This window comes from Parus major, chromosome 4 (assembly GCF_001522545.3).
Source record: "Parus major isolate Abel chromosome 4, Parus_major1.1, whole genome shotgun sequence".
NCBI lineage: Eukaryota > Metazoa > Chordata > Aves > Passeriformes > Paridae > Parus > Parus major.
The window spans coordinates 15,856,451-15,876,047 of record NC_031771.1 but is presented as its reverse complement, the minus strand read 5'-3'; the positions used below and the strand labels follow the sequence as shown (position 1 = coordinate 15,876,047).

General features: G+C 39.9%; 1 protein-coding gene across 1 annotated transcript in view; it reads left to right on the top strand.

Moving 5' to 3' along the window:
* The first annotated feature begins 310 nt into the window (after positions 1–310).
* TECRL (trans-2,3-enoyl-CoA reductase like) overlaps positions 311–19,597 on the top strand; it is a 59,103-nt gene continuing 39,816 nt past the window's right edge. The window contains exons 1-2 of the mRNA XM_015623577.2: positions 311–604; positions 13,898–13,949. Coding sequence (XP_015479063.1) covers positions 371–604; positions 13,898–13,949 — 286 coding nt within the window. The 5' untranslated portion in view covers positions 311–370. The remainder of the gene's footprint in view (positions 605–13,897; positions 13,950–19,597) is intronic.

Here is a 19,597-nt window from a genome sequence, read left to right as displayed (position 1 = left end):
CATCCATTTCTGGTTGCCCCTGTGGGGCTCTGGAATTCCAGCATCTAATAGCAGATGGAATTCCATCTGCTAATAAGGAATTTCAGGATGTCTTGTTTCAAATGCTGTTTTAAATAAAATGAAAATAAGAAAACAAGAAAGCAGCAGCAGCATCAGCACAAGACATCACGATAGCAGATTAAATATAGACGTGGATTACAGAGCCATTGTTTTCACTCCTGCTAAATAAGAGAGTACACTTAAAATGGAATGCCACTTGACCTTTTGTGTCTCGTCAGTCTGTGGCTGTATTTAACTGATGCAGGGAGGAAACATTTTCCCCTGGAACTGTCCCCTGCTGATATGACGATCGCTGCTGCTGGGTCACACCATGCTCAAGAGGCAGAATCCCAGCACTCCAGAACACAGTCGGGATCTCACAGCCCATGGAGGAGCTCTGTCCATGTCTCACAATGACTCACGCTCTTTTTTCAACTTATCTCAGCTGGTGCTCTCTGCTGGCCAAATCAAACCATCACCAGCGCTCAAACATTCAAAAATCACGTACTTTGAAGTAGAGATTGTTGATGTGCAAAGCAAGAAGCAGATCTGCATTGTGGACAAGGTGAGTGCATTATCCCAGCATGCTGGGGCTGTGCCTGGTTCACACGGTGCCAGAGCTCAGGGACTCTCTTTTCAGTGTGTTGTGGTCGTATTCTGTACTAGAAGTACTTGCATTCCTTTCTCTGGGACACACTAACAATTCCTTGTGAGTCACAACCCTGGGCTGGTCCTCTCCAGGATTTTTTGCAAATTATCCTGCACTGTTTTGTTTTAGACCTCCTGGCAGCTCTGTGGGCTCAGAGTTATGTCCTTAGGCTGACTCTTGACACTCAGATTACAGTGCCTGTTTCAGAGCATGATACTTTAACATTTGTATCAGAATGGATACTTGTTTTTAATACATTTGTAAAGCCTAACATCTCTGCAATGCTCTGAGTACTTGCTGGTACCTAAATGTACTCAGCTGTGCCCTGCTTATTAGATTGGACCTGGCAATTTAAAAAATGTTTAGTTTTAAAAAAAGGGTCTTAGCTGAAAGAGGTGGTTTGAGTTTTTGTTTGGTTTGTTCGTTTGTTTGAATAATGTGAGTAAAAAGAAATATAAACTACAGCCAACTTGCATAAGTAGGATGAGAGGACTGGGTAGGACAAAAGTTTATGAACCCATGAATAACAGCTAAAAAATGCTTCCTAAATATTTTCATCATAGCTTTTGCAATTCATTGTCCCTCAGTGAAAGAGTTGGTCTCTTGCATGTCATGAAAATGGGAATCCTAATCTATCTAGCCTGTGGAATTTTTCAGTGAATTAGTGGAGTTTTGAGACTTACTGTTTTTCTAGGAAAAAAAAAATCCCTTATCCTCAGTGGCAACAGCTGGAACAGGTAGATAAGTTTGCTTCAAATGTTTAATTTAATACCTTTGAAATATGCAGGGTGGAATACTACCAGATTTCCGGTGCTCTTGGTCATTTAAAGGGTGCTTTTGCAATTTGTGTTCCTAGTTAAACGTAAATGTCTCATTTGTTCATTCTTAATGGGGCAAAATATTTTTTGCTATTTTTTAAAATCTAGCCAAAGAGGAAACATGCACATAATGGTCAAACAAATAGGATGACTATAAATAACAATTTTGAGGGTAGTGTTCACATTACTTTATTGAGTGATATTTACACAGTTGTTAGCTTATCTACATACATTTAGAATTAGGTTTTGATCAGAAGAAAGACAAATCTCTTTCTTATCTTCAGCTTTCCTATAATGTCATTAAAAGAAGTATAGTATGGAAGCAGCATTAAGCAAAGAGCAGTGTTTCAGGAATCCTTCCGTGCTGCATGCTGCTGCGATGATACCAGACCTGTGTTTTAATCTTTATTTTGAGTTTTTCTGACCCTGAAGATTTTCTACACCTCCTCCAGACCATGGACTCTGCCCCTGTAGCGGTGAAAAGAGAGACATGAGTGGCGATTGCTAAGTACTCTTTACTCAGAGGTAAAATATACAAAGTGTAGCAATAACACCTGGAAGTCTCTGCTCAAAAACAGGAATATATGTTCACTTTACATGGCCAACAGCATAGATTTCTAAAAAAAAAAAAAAAATTTTTGGTATAGTACCAAGGGATTGGTACATGTATAGTACAAGGCTGGGATTTCCAAGACTGCTTAAAGAATTTGGTTTCTGAATGCTCATACACCTGGCTGTTTAAACCCCTTTATTTGGTGTGATAATCCCTTCCTAAGTTAACCTTGAAATTATAGATGTTGAGTTCCTTGCTTCCATGAACCCTTATTAGTATTGGTGAACTTAATTTCAGTTGTATTTTAGAGCACACAAGAGACAGGTCTACTGGATTATGCATAATTTTCTGTTTCAGTAAATGTAACTGGTACAGACCCAACATGACACTTGTAATGCCTGTTTTCTGTTTGTGAGATAAGTTATGATTAATTTCTCGAGTATGCACGTAATTACTGCTTGCCAGCACAGAATAGGAACCACAGATTTTAAAATGTATGTATGTAGACTCTTATTGCATATTGCTAGTGGTTCAGAATATTATGATTTAGCAAATGCATTTATAATATTCTCAGATTAATAAATTTTAAGGGAAAATGGTATTATAATGGAAGAGAGAAGAACCTTTTCTTTCTCTACCCAACAGAAACTCAGGCAGAGTGATTCAATGCTTAATGCTCTGTGGTTAAACACCAAGAGCTGCTTCCAAGAGGTTGAGCTTCTATGAGATTCTTGCATGTGCCTATAAATCCCACTCAGATTAGTGGGAGCTCTATAAAGTCTGCAAAGTCATGGTGTATTTAACTAATTCTGTTATTTAGCAAGAAATAATTTCCTGTCCTCAATGCAGTATCAGGGATTTATAAAAGGTATGTTTGGCTGTGTCATCTTGAGAAATCAGTTGGCATCAACCCAAAGTTTTGAATCCAGAACAACTAAGTCTCTGAATTAATTCTGCATTTGAAAAAGGAAAAATAACATTATTTCTTTTGGGTTTCTTACCTATCTTATACTTTGGGGAAGGATCAGTCACATATATTAAGTGGTTATTAAAAGTTCTTGATTGTCTTTAAATTCAAGGAACATAATAAATACATATATGTTTTTTATGCCTTTAAAACACCTTCACATCATATTGCAGGCTTTTCCACAACTAAAAAAGGCAGAAAAAAATACTGAAAGGAAGCAGAAGAAAAAAATCCCAGACATTTTGTTCCCATAGCCATCTCCTGCAGGAGCTGGGTTTGGAGGAAAATTACCTAATCTTGCAAAATCTAAATTCACATGAGTCAGCAACACTGGCATTTTATTTTGCACATGCATGCTGTGAACATGAAATTCTTTATAGGACTATCATTTCTTTTGTTTAATATTGTCAACCTGCTCTGGGGACTTTTTCTGCTATGGATATGACATTATGCAAGTAGTTTGGTACACACAAGCTTTTCCAGTGGGTTCCTTAAAGAATTTAGGAGAGAAATAATAGCAGTGTGAGACCCTTTTCCCCAGATTTGCTCATGAAATGAATTCTGAGGTGATATGCCATGGAGAAGAGGCTTCTGATTCTGGGGGATGGGGAGGAATCACAAACTAGCTTCAGTTTTTCTTTTTTCCAGTTGTTCTACAAAATGTCCCCAAACTAGAGGAAGTCTCCAAGCAGGGAAAGCTATTTAAACTTAGGCTACAACTGTCCTTAAAAGCAGTGCATAAATGCTCAGAGGAGGTGTCTTGGGACTAGGCACTGAAGTTTTGAGGAGGGGTACGAGCAGCCTCCTGCTCCACGCACTGCCCATGACAGGACAAGAGTTTAAGTGTCTGGGCCAGTGTGCAGGACAGCATTCTGGGTTTTCCTTCCTTTTTTCCCTGCTCCTCAGGGAGGCAGACCCAGCAGAGGATGTCGCTGAGCAGAGAGGTTCTTACCCAAGCAGCCAAAGGCCTTACAAGAGCTGGTGACTGAAATTTACAATTAGGAAAATTTAGCCAAGAAATTTGGCCCGTATTTTTACAGTTTTAAGTAAGAGTTGAGTGTCTTGTGGGCCAATCTCCAGCTCTTTAACATGCACAGCAATACTGCATTTGAGTGAAAATATTCTGTAGCTGAAACATGAATTATACAGGGTTCTTGCTCAATGAGTGAAAGAAGTATTTAGCAAGGAATAAATCTCTTTGGCCAGTGTAAAACAGCAGGTGAGCCTAGATGATCAAAAGTCCCATTTTGCCCTTGCAATTTATTTATTTGTATGGATGATATTCCTATCTCTGTGTAAACAGGAAAGCGTGTAATCAAAGATTTCTTGTAAGAAATATTTTCAGTTAAAAAGCACAAAAAAATATCTAAGGATTTTGGCTTCTGTGTTGCTTCCAAAAAGTCACAGAAAACAGCAGAACATGCAAAAATCATCAAGTCTTATAAATGAAAGAAAATAACTCCTTTTTGTACTTTTTAACAAATACCCCACATTTTTTTTTTGCCACCCACAACTCATGAAAAATACATGGCTACTTAAAAACTGTATTACTCATATATTGTTCCAAAAGCCTGATGTAGGTTGGTTTTAAAGTTATCGATGTGCACTGATTTGATTTATAAATGCTGTTAAGGCAACTCATAACTGTTTCTTTTATAGCATTCATTGTATAATATTTTCTTCTTCAAATTAACTTGTAGTAAAATGTATTTTCCCACAAACATAGTGCAATGTAATTAACTTTGCATGAGTTGCTTTTAAGGCAGAAAGTGTTACACAGTACAGTTTTTACAGAATAAATCACCTCTGGGGAAACCAGCAGAGAAAGCTTTTTCCCATCAAAAGCCTCAGAGCTCAGTAGTTTTGTGCTGTACGATTTTGCAAGTTAAGCTGTAAACAGAGGTACAAACTCAGGTTTTGGCTATTGTGCAGTGACCCCCCTTTTCAAAACACTTCTATGTTTGCCTGCAGAAGAGATCTTGCTTCTTCAGATGTGCAGGAAGAGCCTCTTTACTTGATGTGCTGCGAAGATAATGGAAGCTACTTTCCTATTGTTCCTTAAACCAGCTCTTCATCCTCTACTGCAATCTCTTTGTAAAACCCAGTTAGTGATAATTGAATGTTTATGGTTCACAGTACACACTGGAGGAACTTTTAACTATATATTTGTGAGTTGTAGCCATTGCCTACAATGAATGTTATGGGAATATTGTTATTTTTAGGGAATTAAAGTACCCTTGCATAGACACAAGTCTATGCCTCAGCCCAATCACTTGTATTTACTCAACACTTCTTGCAGTTAAATATTACAGTGTATATATCACCACATCTTTTGCCAAAGATGAATTAGGGCTTATTCTGATTACTCTGAAAGGCCTGTTTGTATCTGAAGGAGTTAATAAGCTTTTTTTGTGTTTGTTTGGTTTTTTGTTTTGTTTTTTTTGTTTATTTGGAAAACACCTGAAGAAGCAGTGCCTTTGTACCTGCATGCTATGGCTTAACAGTACAATGAATTTCCACTGGCATGTCAGCAAAGCCATTTGCCTGCAGAAATGCTGTATCTGGTATCAGAAATCTCTTACTCTCGCCTGTGAGTGGCTGTTCTGTCACAGAAAGTGAACAGCTGAGGAGAGCAGTCATCGCTGTCTCTCTTTTGCACAGTCAGCTCTGGCAAATAAAAATAACTTCTCACATCATGGCTTGGAGGTTAGACATACCACATTCATTTTAGGTGAGCAAATTCAGTCATTAAAGTAGGCAATGGGACTCTGCAAAGGAACTCTGCAGTACCAGAACACTGCCTCTAATGTCAGATTCTTCCCATTAGCCTCATTCTAAGGAAGCAAAGTAAAGAAGTCCTTTCCCAGGAAACAGATTAATACTTTCATGGCCATTTAAAGTATTTTCCCCCCTAAACCTTCCACTTCTAATATTTCACTTCAGAGGACTATATACTCTCTGTGGAGAGTGAGCAGAACCTGTGACCATCTACAGCAGTCTTGTTTCATGCAGAGGATTTTTATTATAATTTTTCTCACTCAAGCATCCTCTCATTAATGGTGTTCCACCTCTGATGCCAGAGATGCCAAAAGGGGCTGAATAACCAGCTGTGTCCAAGTAGGGGGCTTCCATAGTGAGACATGGATGCTGAGTCCCACACTGCAGCAATTCCCACAGCAAAATGGCTGAAGGAACACAGACACAAAAATAGCTGGATGCAGGCTCATTGCTGTGGAAATCCTCTTTTTACCTCCTTTTGGAGGGAGGATTTCATGGTGCCTTGTGTCTATCACTGCACATTTTCACAGCATCCAGCACAACAGGGATCTGGTCCCTGCTGGGAGGCACTGAGGAAAAAATACATTTGTAAAACTGTGTCTTTTCTTGCCTGTAAGAATTGAATCTTATGCCCAGTCCACAATACTGGAATTGATGACAATAGTACTTTCTTCCTCAGTTATTACTTATACTTGGTAAAGTAAGTAAACATATTCAAATTCTGTTGTAGCAGTGTTGTAGCAATGCAAGCAAAGAACTTAATTCTTCCTGCTCTGCTAGAAATTCACATAATTTTAATGTCAATATAGCTACAGATGGTTTCAGATGAAAAGAGGCAACTATACATATTACTTTTTGCTTGCTGTGAGACGGCTTTTTAAATGGAATACCTGGAGAAATGGCCTTTGATTTTTCTAAAAGAGAGAGACTGGGGAGGGGAGAATCTGGTAACTTTAGGGCATTTAGCATTTGCAAAGGGATAATTTAAAGAATTACAGAAGCTTCAACAGATGACTAATGCTTTAGCTGATACTAATCAAAGCTTAGAAGTGCCTTTAAATGACAGGTTTTATACATCTCTTATTTTAGATAAAAAACAGCCTAAGCCTGGGGGAAGAAATAAAGAAGTAAATATAATAAATATTCAAAAAAAATTAAAGTTGCATTCAAAGTTCAGCAAAAACAAGAGTGAATTTGTGAGACACTGGTAGTGGTCCAACTCTTCCTGAACATTCTGGCCAGCAGCAAAAGCCAGCTACGCCACCAGAGCAGTGAATATTGCCAAAATTGTATCTGTAGAGACAGATTCCCAGACAGTGTGAAAATGTCCTCTTTCCCACCAAAGTTACATTTTACCCAAGCTGCACATTTGCATTATTGCATCAGAGATAATTCAGAGATTATTGCAAATTATAAATGTACTGGGGCAATACAGGACCGTAGGGAGCCGTAGGTGTTTTATTAGTCTAATAGCTAACGGCACAGCCCATGATGGAAAGTTAGGTGCATAATGGCATCTCTTATAGACATTATTAGCATTAAAATAGTCCTGCATGTGATTTATTGCTCCATCAGAACATGCTTCAGGTTCTCTCTGAAATCCGACGTGTGATTCTTCACGAAACACCTGAGCCATGTAGTCATGGATCTGTAAATAGACAGCAATATATGTTAATGCTATTATTATGTCTGCCTATGTTTAAGCAATTTTGGACTTTAAAAAGTCCTTAAAATGCAAGCTTTTCTTCCTTAACAGCTGCAACTTTGTGCTTCAAAATAACAAAGTTGTGGCAGTCAGAGAATCTCTACCAGAAGTACAGCAAGCATCTCTTCATTGCACTTGGTATTGAATAATGAAAAGTACTTGGATTTCTAACAGACCTGATGCTGCCTGGTTGTTCTCATATATCACCCTCATTTCCCATTCCTTTCTGCTGCTTCTCAGCTTCCAGCTTCCCTCCACGGACCTGCTTTATTAGCCCTGTTGCTCACAGAATCACTCAATTTGCCAAAATATATTCTTCTGTGAATTTTCTTTTGAATTGGTTGATCTTTTGGCTTTTCTTACTTCAAGCAGTCCCCAAACAGATTGTGACCATCTTGTGCTAGATATTAGTTGAGTTTCTTGGGTGCACTTCCTGATTTTTTAATTTTAGCCATGTGTGTAGATATAAAAAAGCAAACAAAAACCTATACAGCCATTTGACAGAAAAGGGAAGATAAATTCAGAGGTTCCACAGCTAAGCCATATGCTTTATCTGTGCTAGAACTGGCAATCAAAATCCCAGCAAAAACATAAACACCACCCTAAGCCTCACTTTCTTCCTGAGAAGTATGGGTCAAAATTTCTGTTTCTCATTCTTTATTATTTATACTATATTCATTAAAAGAGCACTATATTTATTTATAGTAAAATATTTTTTTGAAGTTTATTTTATTGTTTGTGGTTTATTTTACTTTATTTTTTATCAACTATTTTAAGTGCATATCTCAAATGTTGTTTTCTTTGAAAATGACAGTAAAAAAAATGACTCTTGAATATTTTATGAGGTAGAATTTGGGAGATTGCATTACAAATTAGTTTTGAAATATTTCAATCTGTTATGACACACTAAATATTTCAAGTTCAATTTATTTTACAACTTAATAGTGCATTTATTTGCATACTATTTCCTGTTGGGTTATTTTCAATGACATGAGAGCCATGTGTTATACTATTTTGCACTATCACGATAGATGTGTCATAAAATAGTGCAGAAGTAATGAAAGTTCCATAAAGATGAGAAATAAAAATAATGAATATAAAACAACAAAATTAATTCCCAGCATGTGCCAGAATCAGATTTTTTTTTATACATTTCTATTCCATTTTTAAAATTTGAAGTCAACACAAATTTACACATCCAGGCTTTTGCCATAAAAATTCCATTTCGCTGGTAGAAAAGTGTTGTAACAGAGACGGGTTCTGCTGTTCAGCTGCTGAGATGAACAGTAAACCTACTCAGCTCCCCTTAATAAAAGGTCAGAGGACATGGGGATGTACCAATATAGTCAGATTTGCTCAGAAATAGGTGAACATGTTGAATTCTGCACACCTTCTCTCTGCTAATGAATTACATTCTCATTACTTCCATCTCATCTTTAGCAGAGAGAGAAAAAGCTCTTTTTGGTGTCTGATATTTTTCAAGAAATTTCTTGCAAAGAGAGAAGATTTTTTTTGTTTGGTTTTTAATAGAAATACCCAACTAGCAGTACAAAAACAATTAATCATCTTTAGAGCCAAACTTGGCTCTGGTGTAAATTGACATGACTGCACACAGCAAGCATGTGGTTATGTGTATTCTTAGCTAATTTGGCCCATAATCACTGGAAATATTAGTCAGTCAGATTATCTCATATGCCAAGGTTCATGTGACCAGATAATAATCTGGAAGATTGCTCAGTGAGACAGCCCTCTACTTACGTAGGTGTGCTGGAAACTACCTCAGCTCAAACCATAATTCACAAAGTCTCCTGCTTCAGAAGGGCTGGATGGAGGTCAGAGCCAGCTGTTTGGTAGCCACTTCACTGCAGCCTACTGAATAAAATACTGGATTCCAGAGAAAGCCCTTGTGTAGCTGCTGACAGCACTTGTCTGTATGTAGTTACCTCCATGTCATTTCCATGGTGAGCTCATTTATTTATATCTCTTTGGGCATGACCAGCACACTGCTTCACCAAGAGAGCAGCATGGGACACACTGGGAAAGGTTAAAACAGAACAGTGCCCAGTTTTTAATTCTGACTTTGACAATAAGAAAGAGCCAATCTGATCTAGAAGTCAAATTCACAGAACACAGAGACCAGCTAGAGCAGGTGTTTTTCTAATTAACTTTCTGTGGAATGCTGCTGGTTTCTTATAATACAGCAAGGTCCCATAACAAGGACAGGGTGCGTAAGCAGTAATGACGAAGTATTTGTTGAGTGCTGAATTTGGAAATTACCTTATTTCCCATTAGCTGGTTATCTGTTTTGCAGCCAGATCCTCAGCTGCAATAAAGTGATGTCACCCTTTTGAACAAATTTACCCTGCTGAAGATGGGGCAGTGCTTAATGAGCAACTGGAGTGGCAGAATTTCAGAATTTCTGCAATTATGGAAAATTCCTGTTACAAAGCAGGTGACTCAGCAGTGCAGTGGTACTGACGTGTCACAAAGAGAAAAAAAGTATTCAGAGAGAAATGTTGAATGAAAGATTACTTATTTGCTGAAATTTTATTCTTCATATTCCTATTGATATTCTGTTGACCTCTGACCCCTACAATAGTTCTTTAGTGCAAGTACTGAATGATGAAATTACATACAGATCACCAGATTTGGCATAATTCCTTGATTTATAAATGTGAAAGAGGTATGAAAGTGGATAACTGTCTGACTAGCTTGCACTCACAAAAGGCAGTATTAAGTTCCCTTAATATCTTCCACTTAGTGCTCAAACTTCAGTCATAGCATAAAATACTAATTTGGTATTTTAAATCTTAAAAAGAAGTGTGATGCTTTGTACATTGGTGTCTGAAGGAAGAACAGAACTGGTATGGATGACCCAGGAGGTCCTTTAATTCCTGTAAATGAAAAGTTGCCTCAAATGGAAAAGTAAAAGTTTTCTGGCTGTGAAAGTACAGGAAAAGCAGGATTTGACATTTTGAAGTCATCTTTTTCTGAATAAAAAGTGTAATGACTGCAACCCACAGCTGTAAAATATGCACTTATTCATAACATTTAAAAAAAAAAAAAAAGTAGTCTTGTACCTTACACATGACAGTCACTTGTTGGAAAGTTGATTACACTTTAAATCAGGTGTTAGACTAAAAGTGAAGAAGGGAAAAAATGGCTCGACCATCAGACTGTGGAAGATACATACCAACTTAGAGCAGAAATCCATCTTGCTTTAAACAGACTAATGGTGGTCTCTCACTCTGCTTTGCCTTTGCATATTTGTAAAGTGCTGAAATAGAGGAAAGAAAGGGTTTTAACACTTTCAGACATAACTCAAAAGAATGAAAGGAGAGTAAGACTAATAATTACAGTGAAATATTCCAGGGTGTTTTATTCAGTTAGCACAAAGGGTAATAAGAGCAAATGCTTTCCCGGTCCTTACAATTCCTTAGCTTGTATTGATGTACAGTAAAAAGAACAAAAGATAATTAATGGTCTACCAAGAGGACACTCTTAGTAGTAAGCTGGTGTCTCAGCATCCATCTTCTCGTTGATCAATATGAGAAACTATAACTTCACTGGTTGTTTCATGAGGTCTTTAAAAAAGGACACAGAATTATCAAGATCATAAAAAAATGTATTTCATTCTTTTGTTGCTATAGCCTCATTATTCTGCCTGGGAAAGGACACTGTGATTCTTCTATGTCACGGCCCATTCTGAAGTGGGAAAGTATTTGTGTTATTTTTCAGCTCACGACCTGTGTAGTTTGTCTCAAGTGGAAGGGTCCTTCTCGAAGGCAGCTGGCTCATGGAACAAGTGTCCTGCTGTCCTCCTGGCTGGATGTGAGCTCTGCTCCCTCCCTGGTCCCTGCAGCCTGTGCAGAGCCACGCAGAGCTGCCAGACTGCTCTCCAGCCCAGCACATCTCCGGGCTGGCAGCGCTCAAACCAGCTCTGGCCTAAAGCAGCTTGGATGTAGCCAGGCACAGCGGTGCTCTGCTCATGAGCTCTGCCTCACTCAGAGATGTACAGAGCACAGCCCTTCCAGCTGCTGCTGCACCGCCTTGGAGGTGGGGAGTGGTGTGGGATGCTGCTCTTCACCCCCCAGGGGCACACTCCGAGGTTCCTGGGGCTCAGCAGGACACTGCAAGCACGTTGTAGCTTTTAAACACCTGAGGCAGGTGGCTGGTTCCACAGGTAGACCTAAAACATGAGCTTGGATTAATTTTTTAAACAGCTGAAGTTAGGTGATACAAATCCCATTGCTGCCATAGCAGGATTTGGAGGGGAGAAAGCACTGATTGTCTCAGGATGAGAAAAGGGAGGGGGATGTAAAGGTAGAGCTGCTAACAAGGGCTGGGCTAGATGTTTTGAACAGATTGAGAGCAGCTCTGCCCTGAAGTCAAAACATACTCAGGAGAGCTGGAGATAGAGACCTGGCCTCTGTTTTGAGCAAACCCTGCTCTGTAAGCATGCTAAGCTTTACAGTTTTCCAGTTTTCTTTGCCTAAATTGGTTGATCAGCTCTCCAGAGCGTGGGCTGGCCCTAGGTGCTCTATCCCAGAACCTGTCACAGTGATCTGTAGGGATCTGCAGGCCCTGCAGCAATGTGACTTATACTGCATTTAGAAGGCCATCTCATCCTCCATCCAACTGGGAAAGACCATCCCCATCCTTCAGCTGGCAATGCCAGCCCTGAATACCTGCCCATCTACCTTGTGCTAGGACACATGACAGATTTTGGTCTGCAGGCTTTTATGCTGAATAGGTGTTGCCAGCTAACAGTGCTTGCACCGTATCTGATGGATTCTGGGCTCCAAGCCTCACAGGTGTGAGACTACAAAGTGTGAGAAAGCAATTTCAGACATTTTCAGAGGTTTTGAGAACATAACTGCCCCAGCTCCAGTATTCAAGTCCACAGAGGTTGCACACAGGACAAGAAAAATACATGGAGACGGTGGGAGATGTGCTGCTCTACTGGGTGTTGCATGGAATGGCTTAAGTGCAATAAACACATATAAAATATTTTATTTCCTTTTTAAACTAAGAAAGCTAAAATGGCTTCTTCTATTGTTTCCTGTAGCTAGGAAGGAAAGGGTCTCCAAGGGCAGTGTCTCTTGCCTGGCCTAGTAAGGTTCAGCATGGTTTGGGCTAACACAGGTGTTGGGGACAGGGAAAGGGTAATCCTTGGTTTCAAGGAGCCTAGGCCTTGATTTGGCTGGAGTTGGCATTGCTTAGCAGCCACATCAGAGAGACAAGTCAGGGTTTAAGTGGAATTTCATTTACAGCAGTTTCTGTAAATGCCCAGTAAAACCCTCTGTAACTGTGGAAAATAAAGTGTTCTCATCTATACCCAAGAAAAATCTTAGAAAAGATCTGTACTTTACTACCCTTTAGCACAGGTGTCATTTTACATTTTTCTATCACTGAAATCTGTATTGAGCTCTCTGCCTGTTCATATTACTGAAAGCAAGTTGTGTTACTCATAAGTACTAATAGCACATATATTGTATATTTGTGTGAGGTGTCAAATTACATACGAGTAAACTTTTCTTTCTGTACTGATTGGTTGCTTTAGAGTCAGCAGCTTTATTTTGTTGCATCAGTATTTCTCCAAACTCAGTCTTTTCAACAGAACGACCTATATTAAGGTACTAAGTGATCTCTACTAGGAGAATTTGTTATGTTCTCTATTCATTTGCATGATTATTGTCACAATCCACTAATAAGTAGCTCAACATGCTGCTTCCTCAAGAGTCCCATTGCCTTTCCTTCTAAACAAAAGGCAAATCTAAGTCTTTTGCTTTAGTAAGTTCTAAATGTGCTTCTCAGGTAATTTGTACAAAGTATATTAAGAAATCAATATACATAATAAAACAAAGCCTAAAAAGCCTCCAGACTGCCCTCTAAAACTGTAAAACTTGAATTGCTTCAGTGCACATGAACAAAAGCATGCAGAGGCAAATTCATTTCAGGCAGAAAGAGCAGAACCTACTACTTTTGCTACTGCCCTCTCCACAGAACACTTCCATATTTCTAGGACATGGACCTCAGCATGCTTGAACCTAATTTTAAAGCTGAACCCTTCAAGTTTTCCTACTGGTTTGATCTAGGGAGCAATTATTGCATCAGACAGGGCCAGCAGATTTCCCTCTTGACCCTTGTTATTTTGCCCTTCCATTGACCAAGCAGAGGTGGTGGTCCACGTGATGTATAAGTCAAATTTGAGCAATCCTCAATAACATACCAACCTGTGAAAACAAACTTGCTGATTTTTTTTTGCATTTTAGCCTGAAGGGCTGCAGACAAATGTAAACATCTCTTCATTAGAGGAGTGGAGAAGGGATCCCAAAGTGAAGAATAAAGAAAAATTAATCTGCATGTATTTTGCTTTCTTTTCCAGGTATCTCCAGCATCTACCCTTCTTGATGTGAAACACAAATTTCACAAAGCATGTAAGTACTGTGGTTACCAGGCTGGAGACATGGTTAGAGGCCTTTCACTTAGAGAAATTGTCAAATTTATTTTTCATGAATCTCACACAAAAGCAGAGACTAGCCTGACAGCTCCAGCACTCAATAAGAATAGTGTTTGAACTAAGGTTCTATTGTAGCTGTTGCAGATGGGAGAGACTGGAAGGAGAGAACTGCATAATTTATCACTACCAGCACATGAGGGGAAGTAGTTTTTATCTTGTTTTTAACATTACATGGTGTCATTTCAAGACCAGCACAGCATTTCTTCTCTCAGTGTTATATTGGATAAACTTCAACAACAATAGAATGGTTCACCATGTGGATCAGAAAGCTGCTGTAGTGGGGATCTTGAGAGTGATTACATAACATCTGGATTTAGGTTAGATACATGGAAGAAATTATGGTGAAGGTGGCAAAACATGGGCACAGGCTGCCCAGAGAAGCTGTGGATATCCTGTCCTTGGAAGGATTCAAGGCCAGGTTGAATGGGGCACTGAGAAGCCTGGTCTAGTGGATGGCATCTTAGATACTGAGCTTTCATTATTTTTAAATTAAAAAAAAATATTTATTTAATAAAAAAAATAATAAAAACATAAAAACAGGGTTTGTTCAACTAAAGGCTAGATGCATTTTACAGGAAAAAAAAGAAAAAAAAAGGTTGTCAGCCACTAATATGCTTGAGTTCAGAGTAGGGTAAGTTGAAAAAGCATTATGCTTCTCCTGTGTCCTTATAGTTTTATAAAACACTAAAGCTTAAGGCATCTGTGGTTGCACACGGGTTCAGTTGATGAAGTGAAAGGCTGTTAACCTGACTGCTCTAAAGTTACTTATTTTCCCTCCCTGTAAGGGCTTGTAAAATACAAAATGGCAAAAGTTCAAAAGCCACACTGCTGAATATGATAAGATCGAGTGCAGAAGTTTTAATATTTCAATAAGGGTATGTCCTCCCATCAGTTTGTCAAATGCAGTGCACTTCTGCCTAGAATCTCTTAAATCAATTGAAACTGGGTTTATATTGATGCAGTTTAAATCAGTTGGAGAACACTGGCACAGAGGTTTATGCCAGTATAACTGTAATGAGGTTTTTAATGGATTTGGGCTAAAATGATGTGAGATTGTGTATAAGCCACTTTAATGGCACCTGTTTTGATATTAAGAGGCATCTTACTCCTCAAGTACCTCCAGTGAGGTAAGTGGAGCTGAGTATAAAGTAAGACAGTAAGTGTACAACGAAGCACAGTGCACATCACAAACCAAACCTCTGTCAGTGCAGCGTGTTACAGCCCATGCAAGGGTTGGCAAGTGTCTTCAATGCTTTTTAAATTCTCATTTTTTACATCAATTCATCCCATTCCTGAGAGTACACCATATCAGTGTCCTGTGTCCTTTCTTCACATTTCAGCTCAGTGCTTTGATCTCTCTTTCCCAGTTCAGCCTGGATGTTGTTGTCTCATGAGGTTCCCCCCCCACTCCTTTCCCAGTTGCAAAGATCAAACCTTCACTTTTTTCTCTTTGTATAGTTAGTGGGATGACAGATAATAGAATACAGTTCTCTTAAGCAAGGGCTGAGAAGGGGCTGAAGCTGATCTGTGGATGCCTTTGGTTAGCATGCTATTTTGTACTAGCTCATGCATTCATTTCTGTCATTTTGTGTGTGCCAGACTCACATGTTTCCCTATAATCTCTCATTAAAACACACTCCTACGCACACCCCCTTACAGTCTCCCTGTCTTCATACATTCTCCTTTGATCACCCATGCAATTAAGCTTTCTCCTCAGCTGGTATCTTGTCAGCCTTTCAGTGAAAGGAACCCCTGTGCAGCAAATTCACAAGCATCATCTCTGTCACTGATCAGGTTTTGCTGCCTGATTCAAGAAAGGAGGAAAGAGACTGGATTATGAATTGCATAAAATTAGTTAGTCATTAAAATAAAAGAAATTAGATACAAGTGACACGTGCTATCTTACTGATAAGTAATTTCTAAGTTAGCCAAATATAAGTTCGGATGTGTGCTTATACAAAAGGCAGAATATGGATTTAGAATTCCAGGAGCAAATATGGAAATACTCCTCAGCCCTCACTTCAGCAAAACTCTCTCTGCTGAAACAACCTCAGGAAGGCCTAACCTTGTGCTTTTTGTGGCATTGAGTTCAGGGGGGGAATCCAGTTTTAACACTGGAGATTCAGGGATCTTCGTGGAGAATAACTGTTTAAGACAAAGTGCTATTTTAATGGGAATTCAAAGGCTTTGTCCAGAGTGAAGCTGTTTTTAATCATGCCCTGTGGCTGCTGTAGCCACTGCCCATGGGGGGGACTGGCAGCACCAACTGGGGTCAGCCCAGAACAGCAGATTCCCTGCTGCAGCCCCCTCCAGCCATCAGCTCTACAGGGGCTTTCTGTAACAGATGCTAGAGCCAGGCTGTCATGCTTAATAGCAAACACCACACCTGCCCACCATGGATCTGTCTAATCCTTTTTAAACCTACTTAGAGTTTTGACCTCAGCAAAACCCTCTGGGAAGGAGTTCCACAATATAAGCGTGTTGTGGGCAAATGTCTACACTTGTACAGCTTGATATTTTCTGCCTGAAACTGAGAGGCAGCTGAGTGTCAGGGCATCACTGGCCATCATGATGAGCTGTCTGAGGCACGGGCAAAGAAGCCTCAATCAAAACGGTGCCATGCATTAGGAAACTTCACTAGAATTTTCTCATTCCTCTGGCTAGCTGGCAGAGATGGAACCAAGCCAAAAACTGAGTGTATGAGAAAGAAGTCTCCTGACCCATTTTCTCAGTTGCCTGTAATGAGTTAGCTACCTGGCATTTTCTTTATCTATACAGGTTATGTTTTCAATGGAGAAAGAAATATCTTGTAGGCTAAACTTCCCGAGCTCTTGTCCTTGGCAATAACTTTTCACCTTTAATTTATTTTTATCTTTGCAAAATGTATTGGACTGCTGGGGGAGGAAATCTTACAGATAGAAAATGAAAAACTGTAATAATAATGCTAATTCAAGTATCACATAACTAAAATAAAATACCTCTAGAATAGGTAATATAGTGGAGTCAGTGATCATTAAATATTTTCAAGGTTAACATGAAAGTTGCTGAAAAAGGTCTTGAAAGAAGAGGAAGAACTGAAAGGAAAGGGGGAAACAAGATCTCAGCAGTGCTGTAACAAACTGATAGAGGCAACCTCCTGCTCAAGGGGGCCAGCACAACTGCAGCTACATTTTGAAGCCAGAAGGGCGAGCATAGGGAAGGCAGAAATTGCTCTCTAGGCAGAAGGAGCAGGCAGGGAAGGGAGGAAGCCTGGTAATGGGTGGAAGGGAAAAGAGAAGTCCAAGAGATAACTGAAAACATCATGTCAAGGGTATCCTGGTCTGCAGAGGGAAAGAAAGTGCTCAAGGAATAAAGAACATCAAAGCTAACAGAAGTTATATAGGGCTTTTATAATCAACAATATCAATGAAAGCAAGCCATTAAGACTGGAATTGTCAGTAGATGGCACTCAAGAATAAACAGCATAATTTCTGAACAATATGAAACTTTAGAATCCTGCTATACCATCTTATAACTGCTCCTCACAGGTGTTTCTGTAGTGATCCTGGGAGCCATGTTCCCTGGAATGCTGCTGAAATATTTTCTGTTGCTTTTCTCTAGAGAGAGGACAAGGAAAAAGACAGTGCAATTCCTTCTTCATGATGGGACCAATCTCTCTTTCAGCCTCCTCTTTACAGTAAGGCAGTGTGTTAGGAGTCATCTGCCAGGTTTTACCTACGGCTCTCATCCTGCCTGTATCCCAGGAGCCATGGGAGAGCCGGCAGCCTGCAGATCCTGTCACCCTGCACACCGCCTGGTCAGAGCACACCCTGCCTGACTGCCTGCACAGAGGCGGATCAGAGACTTCCACCCTTCCACCACACCATTTCACCAAGCCTGTCAAACACTCCCACTGACTTCCAGGTGCTTGAGTAAAAGGTTTATTGCCTAATGCAAGGAGATGCAGTCTCAGAAGGCAAACATAAGCAGAAGTACCACATCACACAATTCTTTTCCCTGGGCATATTATCCCTTCTTCCCTTTTCAAAATGACCTCTTACTGCCTGTTACTGCACTTTTAGCCTCGGTTGCCTATCTGCAGTGCTCAGCTCAGTCCTCAGCAGCTGCAGGGAGAGCAGCATTTTAAAACCAACATGTTCTTGTTCACCCAGAACCCTGAAGCAGATCTTCAAAACACAGAAGAGCAGAAGTCTAGATAGCAGGGTGAAGAGCAAGGAGGAGAATCTCCTATTGCTTAGAAATCACAAGGCAGGCTTTGTGAGCACAGCTCAAGGCACAAGGAGTACTAAAATTAATTCTTTAGTGGAGGAAGTACTTTTCTCCTTTCTAAAAAGGCTACTAAGGGTTTCATGCTCTGAATGTGCAACTTTTCTGGTTTTTATGACACCTGAAATCTAGTAGCAGGATTCCAATAGCAAGGGCATCGGGAGTAGCTGTTTTTTGCCAGGCCTGTGTTGACACACGAGAGTGGGATGCAGAGCTGTTGCTGGAAAGGATGACTGTACTGCATCACGTAATTCCCTTCTGGAGGCTGGCTGTGATGTTAAACTGCAAGGCTCAGAGAGGTGAGAAAGGATGCTGTGGGGATTAGTCATTAGGAGCAGTACCAGGGAGAGCGGTGACTGCTAAGCCAGTCCTTGCCCAGCGGCTCTGTATAATCAGGACTGTCTGATAACACAGTCTTGCTGAGAACCTGCAGTTCCTCTGATTTCTCCACACTGTCTATTACAGCTGGATTCTCAGGCTGCAGAAAGTTAATGAAATCTGTCAATTTTGATGCCTGGAGAGACTCATGTGCCTGATGAATACATCTGTTGGGGACTCAGAGAAGCTGAATTATGCTATTTATGGCTCAGCAAAGTTGACTTCATAGTCTTGGCCTGTCAATCAGCCGTGTGTCTCAAAAACTAAAGAGACCCAAGTAAGTTATATCTAGGGCACAGAGCCTTCCAGAGGGATCTTTCTTCTGTCCTATATTAGGAGATCAGGCTTTGAGAAAGCCAAGATATTTGAAAGAGGGCAATGATCTGATCCCACCGTGAACCACCTTGAGCTGGACACATTCCCTGGACAAAAAGACAGCTACAAAGTCTATAGCTTTTATCAGATCTCAAACTCTTTCCTCCCTGATTGTGTCCTAAGTAGTTCACACTAGCCCAGAATCCATATATGAAGGAGTTTTCCAAAGGACAGACAATATCCTGCTGTGCAGGCGTCTGATTGCAGAGCTCAGAGGCCCAGCATTACGTCCCCAGTATGGATTCTCAGAGCACATTGGGTTGGCGTTCACATCCAGCTATTGTTTTTGATAAATTCTCCCCTCTCTGCATTCATAACAACTCAATTGGAAATCACACAATGAACGAATCGCTGGGGATGGGCAGTTATTACAAATGGGCACTAAGAAGTACGGTGATTTCATCAGCGTAAATTGCTCATTCATCTGTGTTGACTTTGTAAATGGAAATTACTGGATTAGGAGGAAGCATGGTATTTATTCCATACTATATTTATAATTTATATTTCTTTTGTCTTAGTCACACAGCAGAGATCAATAGGATGCTA